This window comes from Loxodonta africana, chromosome 5, assembly GCF_030014295.1.
Source record: "Loxodonta africana isolate mLoxAfr1 chromosome 5, mLoxAfr1.hap2, whole genome shotgun sequence".
Classification (NCBI taxonomy): Eukaryota; Metazoa; Chordata; class Mammalia; order Proboscidea; family Elephantidae; genus Loxodonta; species Loxodonta africana.
The window spans coordinates 41,198,088-41,213,864 of record NC_087346.1 but is presented as its reverse complement, the minus strand read 5'-3'; the positions used below and the strand labels follow the sequence as shown (position 1 = coordinate 41,213,864).

Genomic DNA, 15,777 nt, shown 5'->3' with positions numbered 1-15,777 from the left:
TTACAATAAAAGTGTGTTTTAAAATAGAAATACATACATATGTGTGTATGTGTGTGTACTTGGTTGCTTAACTGAAAAGTCAGCCATTCGAACCCACGAGCTGCTCTGCAGAAAAAAGATGTGGCAGTCTGCTTCTGTAAAGATCACAGCCTTGGATACACTAGGCAGCGATTCTACTCTGTCCTACAGGGTCCCTATGAGTTGGATTCAACTCGATGGCAGTGGGATTTTTTTGGAATTAGAAATAAGGTAAGAATAGATACTGCTGGAAACTGAATTACTGATACAGAAGGTTTCACTGAGATTATCACAGTGAACACAAAGTGCAAAGAAATTAAAGCAGCTGAAGAAAATTAATAGATAATGCAGGAAAGATAATCCAGGCTGCTTATAAACACCGCTTTTAAATACATTTATCTCTCTTGACCATACCTGTTAGCCAAACTGTGCAACCACGAAAGCCACCTCTGGTCCCCACCACCTGGCCTCTCTTGTTCCTGCTGACATGGTGAGCTTGATAGGTGACATTAGTTGCTCTCTGCATTCCCTGAGCGGAAAAAAAAAAGAATTCTGGTTCACTGGAGTCTGAATCCAGGTTTAGATTTGGCTTGGTTTTTGGTCCTTTAAAAGATAAAACAAACAGGGAGTCAGGGCCAAGACGGCCAAGTAGTCAGACACTTCCTATGATCCCTCTATGACAAAGACCTGCAAAAACAAATGAATTCATTATATATGACAATCTAGGAGCCCTGAACATCAAAGGGAAAGTCAAAAATCGGACTGAACAGCAGGGGGAGAGAGAGACGATTCAGAAGCAGCGAGGAGTTGCTAGACCTGAGCCAGCGGGAACCGGCACCCTGCAGGCTGGATCCACTGGTATCGGCAGTGAGGCAAGCAGTGGCACTTGGGACACACTTTCCACATCAGGAGAGACTGAGCAGCAGAGAGTCTGCATGACCCTCTGGAACCAGTGAGAAGCAGTGCTCAATCAACACAAGGTAAGTACATGCATCTAACCTACCGCACAGAGGAAAAAAACACTCCCTTTGGAAATAACCTCTCTCCCATATACCTGTTCCCTCCCCGCAATGTACCAGGTCTGGGCCAGGTTCAGTGATTGCTACATCACCTGGGTCAAAAGTAGGACTGCAGCATGTCCTGAGCTGTTCTCCCAGCTTTGAAGAGGAAACAAACTAACAAACAGGGAAAAAATAATCTGCCAGCTCCCCTAAGCCTGGAACTCAGGGAAGACACAACCCCTTTGCCTAAGCATAGGCATAAGTGGTCCACAGACTTTGAATGCCTTTCACCCTTGCATAGATTTGTGTGGGCCCATTTCAACAGTGTAGGCCCTCATTAGCACAATACAACAGGGTATACACCTGAAGCACATCTGCAACTATTATCAGCTGTAAGGGGGAGTGGTAGATTCGTGACATTTGACACCATTCTGCCCATTAAGCAGGGTCCTCACCTACCCACATCAGGGGCCGGAGGACTGGTGGCTCCACTCACACCACCTAGCCACTCACGACAGAGGACCAAGAATAAGTGATGCCTCCCAGTCCTTACAGCAAACAGCAATGGTGCCCATGGTCTGGCTGCAAAACCCTCCCACCTGCACACTCTAGGGAACAGGGATACACTTTCCTCCCAGACACTCAGTGGCAGCCGCCAGACCTCTGCATTGCTCAGTGCATGATCCCCTACTGCAGCCAGATACCTGTGCCTACTCCAATTACCCCTGCCCACCTAGGACTGTAGGTGAAAGCCTGCACCACACACTTGAACACCTGAGCTGAATCCATACAAGAAAAGTAAATGAACTCTTGAGCTAACATACCTAGTAACAGATCTAACCACCGGGTGACAGGACGTGAGCTTCAAAGGCACCAATAATCAAACGAGCTTGCATGACCAGCCTATTTGGGCATATCAAAGCAAAACAAAAAAGCTAGAACACAGTAAGCAAAAATAAACATAACGACATATTTATGGCTCAGAGACAACAGTCAATTTAAAGAAAACATGAAGAGGCAGACAATGATGGCTTCAGCAAGGGCCCAAAACAAAGAATCAAGAAACCTTCCAGTTTCCTGAATACACAGAACGCTTCAAAGGTCAGAGTACCACGGACAGGGGTCTGGAGACCATGGTTTCAGGGGATATCTAGGTCAAGTGGCATATGAAAATGTATTAAGAAAACATTCTGCTTCCCACTTTGGTGAGTGGCATCTGGTGTCTTCAACACTAGCAAGCAGCCATCTAAGATGCATCAATTGGTCTCAACTCACCTGGAGCAAAGGACAATGAAGAACACCAAAGACATATGGTAAAGATGACCCCAAGAGACACAAAGGGCCACATAAACCAGAGACTACATCAGATTGAGACCAGAAGAATTAGATGGTGCCTGGCTACCACCAATGACTGCCCTGAAAGGGAACACAACAGAGAATCCCCGACAGAGCCGAACAGTGGAATGTAGATATTAATTCTCGTAAAAAGCCCAGAGTTAATGGTCTGAATGAGACTGGAGGGACCCCAGAGGTCATGGTCCCTGGACCCTCTGTTAGCCCAAGACTGAAACACTCCCAAAGCCAACTCTTCAGACAGGGATTGGACCAGACTATAAGGCAGAAAATGATACTGGTGAGGAGTGAGCTTCTTGGCTCAAGTAGAGACATGAGACTGTGTGAGCAGCTCCTGTCTGGAGGGGAGATGAGAAGGCAGAGGAAGACAGAAGCTGGCTGAATGGACACAGGGAATAATGGGTAGAGAGGAGGAGTATGCTGTCTTATTAGGGTAAGAGCAGCTAGGAGAACATAGCAAGGTGTAAGTAAGTTTTTGAACAGGAGACTGACTAGACTTGTAAACTTTCACTTAAAGCACAATAAATTAAAAATATATACATATTAAAAAAAAATCTTTCAGAGGAAGGGAACTCTTTGGAAATACTGGAGGTAGAATTCAAAAGATTAACATATGGAGCTCTTCGAGAGATCAAACAAAATGCAGAACAAACCAAGGAACATACAGGCAAAGCAACAGAGGAACTCAAGAAGGTTATACAAGACCACAGTGACAAATTTAACAGGCTGCAAGAATCCACAGAAAGACAGCAAACAGAAATCCAAAAGATTAACAATAAAATTTCACAGTTAGACAACTCAACAGAAAGTCTGAGGAGCAAAACTGGGGCACTTGAGGTCAGAATTAGTGAGATTGAAGATAAAGCACTTGACACCAACGTATCTGAGGAAAAATCAGATAAAAGAATTTTTTAAAATGAAGAAACCCTAAGAACTATGCCAGACTCTATCAAGTGATTGGAGTACCAAAACAGGAGGGGATAACAGAAAATACAGAGATAATTGTTAAAGATTTGTTGGCAGAAAACTTCCCTGATATCGTGAAAGATGAAAAATATCTATCCAAGAAACTCACTAAACCCACACAAGGTGGATCCCAAAAGAAAGTCACCAAGACATAATGAAACTTGCCAAAACAAAAGATAAAGAGTGAATTTTAAGAGTGGCTAGGTCGCTATGAGTCGGAATTGACTCAACAGCACTGGGTTGTTGTTAGGTGTAAATGAAAAGTCATCTACAAAGGAGAGTCAATAAGACTAAACCCCAACTACTCAGCAGAAACCATGCAGGAAAGAAAGCAATGGGAAGACTTATATAAAACCTTGAAGGAAAAAAATTGATAGCCAGCAAAACTGTCTCTCGAATATGATGGCGAAATTAGGACATTCCCAGATAAACAGAAGTTTAGGGAATTTGTAAAAACTAAACTCAAAATTACAAGAAATACTAAAGGGAGTCCTCTGGTTAGAAAACCAAAAACATCAGATAGTAAGCTAAGACTAGAAAACAGGACAGAACAACCAGGTATAAACGCAGAGAGGGAAGTTACAAAAATAAACCAAAGCTAAAACACTGAAAGTAGGGAAACAGACATGTCAATGTGTTAAAGATAACAACATAAAGAAGGACTAAATAATGTAGTTATAGATCTTTCATGTGGAGAGGATGTGAAGGCGATGTAAAGAAATAAAAGGTTAGTTTAAACTTAGAGATACAGGGGTAAATATTAAGGTAACCACAAAGGACACTAACAATCCTACACATCAAAAATAAAAAACAAGAAAAACATAAAGACACAGCAAATACAAAATCGACAACAATGAAAAACATGAAAAGAAAATACATAAAAACAACTCAGCACAGAAAAGTAAGTGGAACAAAGAAACTGTCAACAACTTATAAAAATACATCAAAATGACAGCACTAAACTCATACGTATCAATAACTATGTGGAATGTAAATGGACTAAATGCACCAATAAGGAGAGAGTGGCAGAATGGATTAAAAATTTCCATCCATCTATATACTGCCTACAAGAGACATATCTTAGAATTAAAGACACAGAAAACTAAAACTCAAAGCATGGAAAAAATATATCAACAACAATAAAAACAGCAGGACTGGCAATATTAATTTGACAAAATAGGCTTTTAAGCAAAATCCACCACAAAATATATAAAACAAACTCTAACAGCACTGAAGAGAGAGACAGCTCCACGATAATAATACGAAGACTACAATACAACACTTTTGGTGAAGGACAGAGCAGCCAAAAAGAAGCTCAATAAAGACTCAGATGATCTAAATGCCACAATCAACCAACCTGACCTCAGAGACATATACCGAACACTCCACCCAAGAGCAGTCAAGTACACTTTCTTTTCCAACGCACATGGAACATTCTCCAGAATAGACTACATATTAGGCCACAAAGAAAGCCTTAACAGAATCCAAAGCATCAAAATATTACAAAGCATCTTTTCTGACCATAAAGCCATAAAAGCAGAAATCAGTAACAGAAAAGGCAAGTAAAAAAATCAAATACACAGAAACTGAACAACACCTTGCTCAAAAACTACCAGGTTATAGAAGAAATTAAGGACAGAATAAAGAAATTCACAGGATCCAATGTGAAAGAAAACACATCCTACCAGAACCTTTGTGACACAGGAAAAGCAGTGCTCAGAGGTAAATTTACAGCAGTAAGTGCACACATCCAAAAAGAAGGGCCAAAATCAATACACTAACTCTACAACTTGAACAAGTCACTGGAGAACTGTTTCAGAGAAAGAGTTAACAATACCACTACTAAAGCTATTTCAGAGCATAGAAAAGGACAGAATACTCCCAAACTCAATTCTATGAAGCCAGCATAACTCTGATACCAAAACCTGGTAAAGACAACACAGAAAAAGAAAACTACACACCAGTATCCCTCATCAACACAGACGCAAAAATTCTCGTCGATAAAATTCAATAATGTATCAAAAAATAATTCACCACAACCAAGTGGAATTCATACCAGGTATGCAGGGATGGTTCAACATGGGAAAAACAATCAATGTAATCCGTTGCATAAAAAAAAACAAAAGACAAGAACCACATGATCTTATCAATGATGCAGAAAAGGCATCTGACAAAGTACAACACCCATTCACGATAAAACTCTCAACAAAATAGTAACAGGAGGGAAATTCCTCAATATAATAAAGGGCATTTATACAAAGCCAACAGCCAACGCCATCCCAAACTGAGAGAGTCTAAATGCACACCCCTCGAGAACGGAAACCAGACAAGGAGGCCCTTTATCACCACTCTTATTCAACATTGTGCTGGAGGTCCTAGCCAGAGCAATTAGGCTAGAAAAAGAAATAAAGGGCATCCTAAGGAAGAAGTAAAATGACCTCTTTTTGCAGATGATACCTTATACACAGAAAACCCTAAAGAATCCACAAGAATACTTCTGGAACTAACAGAAGATTTCAGCAAAGTATCAGGATACAAGATAAGCATACAAAAATCGGTTGGATTCCTCTACACCAACAAATAGAAAGTTGAAGAGAAAATTACCAAATCAATACCATTTACAATAGCTCCCAAGAAGATAAAATACTTAGGAATAAATCTAACCAGAGATGTAAAAGACCTATACAAAGAAACCTATAAGACACTTCTGCAAGAAACCAAAAGAGACCTACAAAAGTGGAAAAACATACCTTGCTCATGGATATAAAGACTCAACATTGTCAAAATGTCAATTTCACCCAAAGCAATCCACAGATACAATGCAATTTCAATCCAAATTCCAATGACATTTTTTAATGAGATGGAGAAACAAATCACCAACTTCATTTGGAAAGGGAAGAGGCCCTGGATAAGCAAAGCATTACTGAAGAAGAAAAGAAGAACAAAGAGCGGGGCCTCACTACCTGATTTTAGAACCTATTAAACAGCCATGGTAATCAAAATAGCCTGGTGCTGGCACAACAACAGATACACAGACTAATGGAACAGAACTGAGAATCCAGATGTAAATTCATCCACCTATGAGAAGCTGGGAAACCATGGTGACATAGTGGTTTAGAGCTATGGCTGCTAGCCAAAAGGTTGGCAGTTTGAATCCACCAGGCACTCCTTGAAAACTCCATGGGGGCAGTTCTTTTCTGTTCTATAGAGTCGCTATGAGTTGGAATCGACTTGACGGAAGTGGGTTTTGTTTTTCTTTTGGTTTTATGAGCAGCTGATATTTGACAAAGACCCAAAGTCTGTTACATGGGGAAAAGACAGTCTCTTTAACAAACAGTGCCAGCATAACTGGATATCCAACTGCAAAAAAAAATGAAACAAAACCCATACCTCACACCATACACAAAAACTAACTCAAAATGGATCAAAGACCTAAATATGAAATCTAAAATGATAAAGATCATGGGAGAAAAAACAGAAACAACACTATGAGCCCTACTATATGGTATAACCAAAACCAAAAATCAACCCAGTGCTGTCGAGTGATATGGTATAAACAGAATATAAAACATTACTAACAATGCACAAACACCAGAAGAGAAACTAGATAACTGGGAGCTCCTAAAAATCAAACACTTATGCTCATCAAAAGACTTCACCAATACTCCGCTGGTCTCACCCCTTTGGAAGCAAGAAAGAATGAAGAAAACTAAACATACAAGGGAAAGATTAGTCCAAAGGACAAACGGACCACATCTACCATGGACTCCACCTGACTGAGTCCAGTACAGCTAGATGGTGCCGGCTACCACCACTGACCGCTCTGACAAGGACCACAGTAAAGGGTCCCAGACAGAGCTGGAGAAAAATGTAGAACAAAATTATAACTCACAAGAACAGACCAAACTTACTGGCCTGAGGCTGAAGAAACCCCAAGAGTATGGCCCCAGGACACCCTTTAAGCTCAGTAATGAAGTCACTCCCAAGGTTCACACTTCAGCCAAAAATGAGACAGACCCACAAAATGAAACGAGACTAAAGTGGTACAACAGCCCAAGGGCAAGGACTGGAAGGCAGGAGGGGACAAGAAAGCTGGTAACAGGGAACCCCAGGTGGAGAAGGGAGAGTGTTGATATGTTGTGGACTTGTTAACCAATGTCATAGAACAATACGTATACCGTTTAATGAGAAACCTGTTCTGTAAACCTTCATCTAAAGTACAACAACAACAAAAAAGACTTCACTAAAACAGTAAAAAGACAACCTACAGACTGGGAAAAAAATTTTGACTATAACATCTGATCAGGGTCTAATCTCTAGCATCTACAAGATACTGCAAAACCTCAACAACAAAAAGACAACACAACTAAAAAATGGGCAAAGGATATGAACAGGCACTTCACCAAAGACAACATTCAGGCAGCTAGCACGTACAGGAGGAAATGCTCACAATCATTAGCCATTAGAGAAATGCAAATCATAACTACAATGAGATACCATCTCACCCCAACAAAAAAAAAAAAAAAAGTGGAGTAAAAGCTAGCATTAATCCAAAAAACACAAAATAATAAATGTTGGAGAGGTTGCTAGTTGTTAGGTGCCATCACGTTGGTTCCAACTCAGAGCAGCCCTACGTACCACAGAAAGAAACACTTCCCCGGTCCTGCGCCATGCTCACAATCGTTGTCATGCTTCAGCCCACTGTTGTAGTCACTCTGTCAATCCATCTTGTTGAGGGTCTTCCTCTTTTCCACTGACCCTGTACTTCACCAAACATGATGATGTCTTTCTCCAGGGACTGATCCCTCCTGACAACATGTTCAAAGTATGTAAGTATAAGACGCAGTCTCACCATCCTTGCTTCTAAGGGGCATTCTGGTTGCACTTTTTCCAAGACAGATTTGTTCGTTCTTTTGGCAGTCCATGGTATGCAACACCCCATTTCAAAGGCATCAGTTCTTCCATCTTCCTTATTCATTGTCCAGCTTTCACATGCATATGATGCAATTGAAAATACCATGGCTTGGATCAGGCGCACCTTAGTCTTCAAGGTGACATCTTTTCTTTTCAACACTTTAAAGAGGTCCTTTGCAGCAGATCTGCCCAATACAATGCGTCTTTTGATTTCTTCACTGCTGCTTCCATGGGTGTTGACTGAGGTTCCAAGTATAATGAAATCTTTGACAAGTTCAATCTTTTCTCTGTTTTTCATGATGTTACTTATCGGTACAGTCCTAAGAATTTTTGTTTTCTTTATGTTGAGGTGTAATCCATACTGAAGGCTATGGTCTTTGATCTCCATCAGTAAGTGTTTCAAGTCCTCTTCACTTTCATCAAGGAAGGTTGTGTCATCTGCATAACACAGGTTGTTAATGAGTCTTCCCTCCAATCCTGATGTCGCATTCTTCTTCATATAGTCCACCTTCCTGGATTATTTGCTCAGCATACAGATTGAATAGGTATGGTGAAAGGATATGACCCTGACACACACCTTTCCTGACTTTAAACCATGCAGTATACCCTTGTTCTGTCCCAACAACTGCCTCTTGATCTATGAGCACAATTAAGTGTTCTGGAATTCCCATTCTTCGCAATGTTATCCATAATTTGTTATAATCCACACAGTCGAATGACTTTGCATAGTCAATAAAACACAGGTATACATCCTTCTGGTATTCTCTGCTTTCAGCCAGGATCCATCTGACATCCGCAATGATATCCCTGGTTCCACGTCCTCTTCTGAATCCGGCCTGAATTTCTGGCAGTTCCCTGTCAATATACTGCTGCAGCTGCTTTTGAATGATCTTCAATAAATTTTGCCTGCATGTGATATTAATGATATTGTTCGATAATTTCCACATTCGGTAGGATCACCTTTCTTGGGAATAGGCGTAAATATGGACCTCTTCTGGCTGGTTGGCCAGGTAGCTGTCTTCCAAATGTCTTGCAAAGAAGAGTGAGCACTTCCAGCACTGCATCCCTTTGCTGAAACACCTCAATTGGCATTCCATCAATTTTCCTGGGGACTTGTTTTTTGCCAATGCCTTCAGCCTTCAGAGCAGCTTAGGACTTCTTCCTTCAGTAACATCAGTTCCTGATCATATGCTATCTCTTGAAATGGTTGAACATCGACCAATTCTTTTTGCTATAATGACTCTGTGTTCCTTCTATCTTCTTTGACGCTTCCTGCATAGTTTAATATTTTCTCCATAGAATCCTTCTCTATTGTAACTCGAGGCTTGAATTTTTTCTTCAGCTCCTTTCAGCTTGAGAAATGCAGAGTGTGTTCTTCCCTTTTGGTTTTCTATCTCCAGGTCTTCACACATGTCTTTATAATACTTTACCTTGTCTTCCTGAGACAACCCTTTGAAATCTTCTGTTCAGTTCTTTTACTTCATCATTTCTTCCTTTAACTTTAGCTGCTCAACATTCAAGAGCAAGTTTCAGAGTCTCTTCTGGCACCCATTCTGGTCTTTTCTTTTTTCCTGCCTTTTAATGACCTCTTGCTTTCTTTATGTATGATGCCCTTGATGTCATTCCACAACTTATCTGGCCTTCGGTCATTAGTGTTCAATGCATCAAATCTATTCCTGAGATGATCTCTAAATTCAGGTGGCATATACTCAGGGTCGTACTTTGGCTCTCACTGACTTGTTCTAATTTTCTTCAGTTTCAGCTTGAACTTGCATATGAGCAATTGGTGATATGTTCCACAGTCAGCCCCTGGCCTTGTCCTGACTGCTGGTGGTGATGTAAAATGGTATATAAACACTCTGGAAATCGATTTGGTGTTTCCTTAAAAAGCTAGAAATGGAACTACCATATGATCCAGCAATCTCACTCCTTAGAATATATCCTAGAGAAATAACAGCCCTCACACAAATAGATACATGCACACCCATGATCATTCCAGTACTGTTCACAATAGCAAAAACATGGAAACAACCTGGGTGCCTATCAATGGACAGATGGATAAACAAATTATGGTATATTCACACAGTGGAATACTATGCAACGATAAAAAAAACAATGATGAATCCAGGAAACATCTCGTAACACAGAGGAATCTGGAACCCATTATGCTGAGTGAAATTAGTTGCAAAGGACAAATGTTGTATGAAAGCACTATTATAAGAACTCAAGAAAAGGTTTAAATACAGAAGAAAACATTCTTTTGATGCTTACGAGGGTAGGGAGGGATAGAGAGGGTATTAACTAACTAGAGAGTAGACAAGAATTCTTAGGTGATGGAAGGACAACACACGATACAGGGGAAGTCAGATGAACTGGACTAAACCAAAACCCAAGACGTTTCCTGAATACAACCAATCACTTCGAGGGACAGAGTAGCAGGGGCAGGGGTCTGGGGACCATAGTTTCAGGAGACATCTAGGTCAACTGGTATAACACAGTTTATTAAGAGAATGTTCTGCATCCCACTTTGGTGAGTGGCATCTGGGGTCTTAAAAGCTAGCGGGTGGCCATCTAAGTTGCATCAACTGGTCTCAATCCACCTGAAGCGGAGAAGAATGAAAAACACTGAAGACACAAGGAAAATTTCAGCTCAAGAAACAAAAATGGCCACATAAACGAGAGACTGCATCAGCCTGCCCAGCTATCACCAATGACTGCCCTGACAGGGAACTCAGCAGAGAGTTCCTGAAAAGTGGGTGCAGAACTCAAACCCTAGTTAAAAGTCTGACTGAGACTGGAGGAACCCCAGGAGGACATGGCCCTGGAACTCTCTGTTAACCCAGAACTAAAACCGTTCCCTAAGCCAACTCTTCAGACAAAGAATAGACCAGACTATAAGGCATAAAATGATACTCATGGAGACTGTGCTTCTTAGTTCAAGTAGATACAGAAGGCTAAATGGCAGCTCCCGTCTGGAGGCAAAATGCGCAAGTAGAGAGGGACAGGAGCCGGTTTAACGGACATGAGAAATCTGGGGTGAAAAGGAGGAGTGTGCTGACATATTACAGGGATAACAACTAGGGTCACATAACAATGTATGTATAAATTTTTGTATGAGAAACTAACTTGAGCTGTAACCTTTCACTTAAAGTACAATAAAAAAATAAACATTTCTTATGCACATACAGTTCATTACCCTATGTAATGTGCCCAATACAAGGAAAAAGATAAACTAACAGCTAGCTCTTTATTTATCCCATCATGTAGCTGGCACAGTGTTTAGTGCTTTACATACACCAATTAATTTCATCCTCACAGCAACCCAATGACACAGGTGCTGTTACTACTGTGGTTTTACGGATGACAATATTAAGCCTGTGAAAAGTTATACAACTTGCCCAAGACAGCTAGTCTAGTAAGTGGTGGACTCCAGAACCCAGTCTTTTCACACATTCATTAATTCATTCAATTATTCATTCCACTAATATAAACTGAGGTCCTACTGGTGTGCCAAGCAATGAACAAAACGAAGTCTCTACCCTCATGAATTTACATTCCACTGGGGAGGAAACCAATAAAAACATAACAATTATAATGTCGGACAGTGAGGAGTGCACTGTAGAAAAATAAAGCTCAGTAAGAAAGGAAAGAGAGATAGAAGATGAGTGCCTCTTCAAATAAGATAAGCAAGAAAGACTTCTCTGAGGAAGTGGCACTTGAGTAAAAAACTAAACCCATTGCCTTTGGGTCGATTCATGACAACCCTACAGGACAGAGTAAAACTGCCCCATAGGGTTTCCAAGGAGCAGCTGGTGGATTCAAACTGCCAACCTTCAGGTTAGCAGCTGAAGCACTTACCCACGGTGAATAAAGGGTGTGCCAGCATCACAAAATGGCTGCTTTTGCAACAAAAGTGGAACAGGCTGGGTATAACTTCTTAGTTCTCCGAAGTTTTCTTCTTCTTAAACAAAAAGGGCATAAAATTACATAGGCCTCAGAGAATCTCAATAGATATTTCTCCAAAGAAGCTATACAAATGACCGGTAAGCACATGAAAAGATATTCGACATCATTAGTCATCAGGGAAATGCAAATCAAAACCACAATGAGATAGGACTTCACATCCACTAAAAAAAAAAAGGCCAAACCCAGTGCCGTCTAGTCAGTTCAGACTCATAGCAACCCTACAGAACAGAGTAGAACTGCCCCATAGGGCTTCCAAGGGCCACCTGGAGGATTCGGACTGCCAACCCTTTGGTTAGCTGCTGTAGCACTTAACCACCATGCCACCAGGGTTTCCTCACATCCACTAGGATAGCTGTAATCAAAAAGACAGATGATAACAAGTATTGGTGAGGCTATGGAGTAACTGTAATCCTCACGTATTACTGATAAAAACAAAAACCATTGCTGCGGAGTCAAATCCAACTCATGGCAACCCCATGTGTTACAGAATAGAACTGTTCTATAGGGTTTTCTTGGCTGTAATCTTTACAGAAGCAGCTCACCAAGGCTTTCTTCCACAGCACCGCTGGGTGAGTTTGAACTGCGAACCTTTAGGTTAATCATCGAGTCAATTCCAACTCACGACAACCCTATAGGACAGCACAGAACTATCCCATAGGGTTTCCCAGGGGCAGTTGGTAGACTCCAACAGCTGATCTTTCTTGCTCACCAGCTGAACTCTTAACCACTGCGCCAGCAGCGCTCCACATTAGGTTAATAGTGGAGTGCAAACTATTTGTGCCACCCAGGGACTGAAATATTGCTGATAGGAATGTAAAACAGTACAGGCACTTTGGAAAACAGCAGTTCCTCAAAGTATTAAAAACAGAATTACCATATGATCATACAATTCTACTCCTGGGTATATACCCACATAAAAACTAGTATACCTACTATACTCATAGCAGCATTATTCATAACAGCCATAGAGTAGAAACAACCAAGTTGTTCATCAATAGATAAACAAAATGTGTTATATTCATACAATGAAATGCTATTTGGCAATAAAAAGCAATGAAGTACTAATACATGCTACAACATGGATGAACCTCAAAAACATTATGGTAAGAGAAAGAGGTCAGTCACAAAAGCCCACACATTGTATAATTCCGTTTATATTAAAGGTACAGAATAAAGAAATCTATAGAGACTAAAAGCAGATTAATGGCTGCCCAGGGCTCCGCAGTTGTGGGGAAATGGGGAGTGATTGCTAATGGGTATGGGATTTCTTTTTGGAGGTGATGAAAATATTCTAAAGTTGACTGTGGTAATGGTTGTACCACTCTGTGAATAAACTAGAAACCACTGAATTGTACACTTCGAAAGGGTAAATTGAAAGATATAAGATGTACATCTCAAGAAAGGCTATTTTCTCAAAAAAAAAATTACACAGCTCTATTTTTTCTTTTTATGGTGCAAAAACATAATTTAGATGATTTTCAACAAGCTATATCTTGATAAAATAGGTGTAAGCATTCTTTTGACAGGATGTTTGTAACTGATATTTCTTATCATTTTTATGTGTCAAGGCAGTGGTATTCATGATTTATTCATTCATTCATTCAAAAATATTTACTGCATACTACATGTTTGACACTCTTCTAGGTGCTTATGAAACAAGAGTACAGATATAAATCACTGTCCTCATGGAGCTTGTATCCTACTGCAGTGATACTCAAGGTGTAGCCCATGACCAGCAACTTCAGCATCTCCTAGGCCCTGTTAAGAAATGCAAATTCTCAGGTTGTACCTGGTGGTGCAGTGGTTAAGAGCTCAGACTGCTAAACAAAAGGTCAGCAGTTCGAATCCACCAGCCGATCCTTGTAAGCTCTATGGGACAGTTCTACCTGTCCTATAGGGTCACTATGAGTAGGAATCCCTATGAGTAGGAATCAATTCCATGGCAACAGATTACAGTTTTTGTACCCCAGACCTACCGAATCAGAAACTCTGGGGTGTAACATAACAGTGTGTATTTTAACAAACACTCCAAGTGATGCTTGTGCAATGTTAGTTTGAGATTAGTGAGACAATAAAAAAGGAAACACCAAGAAAAATGAATAAGTTAGACAGTAGTAATAAGTGTCAAAGCAGGAAATATAAATAAAGCAAAGAATGGTGTTAAGAAGTATCAGAGGCAGAGAGAGGTTGAAAATGTGGACAGAGTGGCTAGGAAAGGCTTCACCAAAGAGGGCATTTAGACTTTTGCTGATCTCTGGAGAAACACATTTCAGATAAGAGGGAACAGCAAGCACAAAGAAAAGTGGGAAAGTGAATGCACAAGGAAAATGCAGAATGACTGCTGGACAGCCTCAACAACTAAACGGAAGTCAGTGACCATAAATGTAAACCAAGAGCAGTTGGCATGACTATTTTTCTCCAGCCATGGTCAGTGTTAAATATTAAATGAATGTTATTAATAATTTAACTCTGACTCAATCAAATGTTTTTTCAACAGTACATGACACAGGTGCAAGCATGGAATAGTCAGAGACAGATGCAACCTGGTTTGTGGTTTGGTCAAAAGGTCTTCAAAATGGGGAACAAGTACCCTTGCAAGTACATAAGCACGGATATTTTTTAAGGAACCAATTTACATCAGATATTCAACTTTCATATGTACTCTTTCCTAAAGCTCATCTGCCTGAGAAGATACTGAGGTTAAGGATCTCTTTTCCCATCTGTCCCTTTACAATCCTCACCTACTACGAAGGAGAAAGGCATCTCTCACACGTTGGTTTTATGGCTCATTAGGAGCGCTCATGGCACAGTGGTTAAGATCTCGGCTATTAAACAAAACGTCGGCAGTCTGAATCCACCAGCCATTCCTTGGAAACACTACACAGCAGTACTACTCTGTCCTACAGGGTCACTATGAGTCAGAATCCACTCAACAGAAACAGGTTTGGTTTTCTGGTATGGTTCAACCATTTCAGGAGGCAGCATATAATCAAGAACCAATGATATTGAAAAAAAAAGCCACGTTGCACTGAAGGCACAGGCAGGAAAAAAAGGCTCCAGGAACTGATGGATTTCCAACTGAGATATTAAAACAAATGGAACCAACATTGGAAACCCTCACTTGTCTATGCCAAGAAATTTGGAAGACAGCTACCTGGCCAACCAATTGGAAGAGATCCACATTTATGCCCATTCCAGAGAAAGATGATCCAACAGAATGCAGAGATTATCAAACAATATCACAAGCAAGTAAAATTTTGCTGAAGATAATTCAAAACTGGTTGCAGCAGTACATCAGCAGGGAACCAGTTCAGAAGAGGATGTGGAATGAGGGATATCATTGCTGATGTCAGATGGATCATGGCTGAAAGCAGAAAATACTAAAAGACGTTTGCCTGTGTTTTATTGTCTATGCAAAGGCATTTAACTGTGTGGATCATAACAAATTATAGATAACATTGTGAAAAATGTGAATTCTAAGAGCACTTAATAGTGCTCATGAGGAATGTGGACATAGGCCAACAAGCAGTCATTTGATCAAAACAAGGGTATACTGCAT

The 15,777-nt window shown here is 40.5% G+C and overlaps 1 protein-coding gene across 7 annotated transcripts in view; it reads right to left on the bottom strand.

The window, feature by feature from the left end:
• Window positions 1-15,777, bottom strand: part of PAPSS1 (3'-phosphoadenosine 5'-phosphosulfate synthase 1) — a 321,125-nt gene that overhangs the window by 271,053 nt on the left and 34,295 nt on the right. For 5 of the 7 annotated variants that reach the window (XM_064285464.1, XM_064285462.1, XM_023548558.2 and 2 more), the window contains exon 2: window positions 433-547. In XM_064285464.1, the coding sequence (XP_064141534.1) occupies window positions 433-547 (115 nt within the window). Of the gene's footprint in view, window positions 1-432; window positions 548-12,110; window positions 12,214-15,777 lie in introns of all 7 variants that reach the window. The other 2 variants (XM_023548559.2, XM_023548560.2) reach the window with 2 other exon arrangements.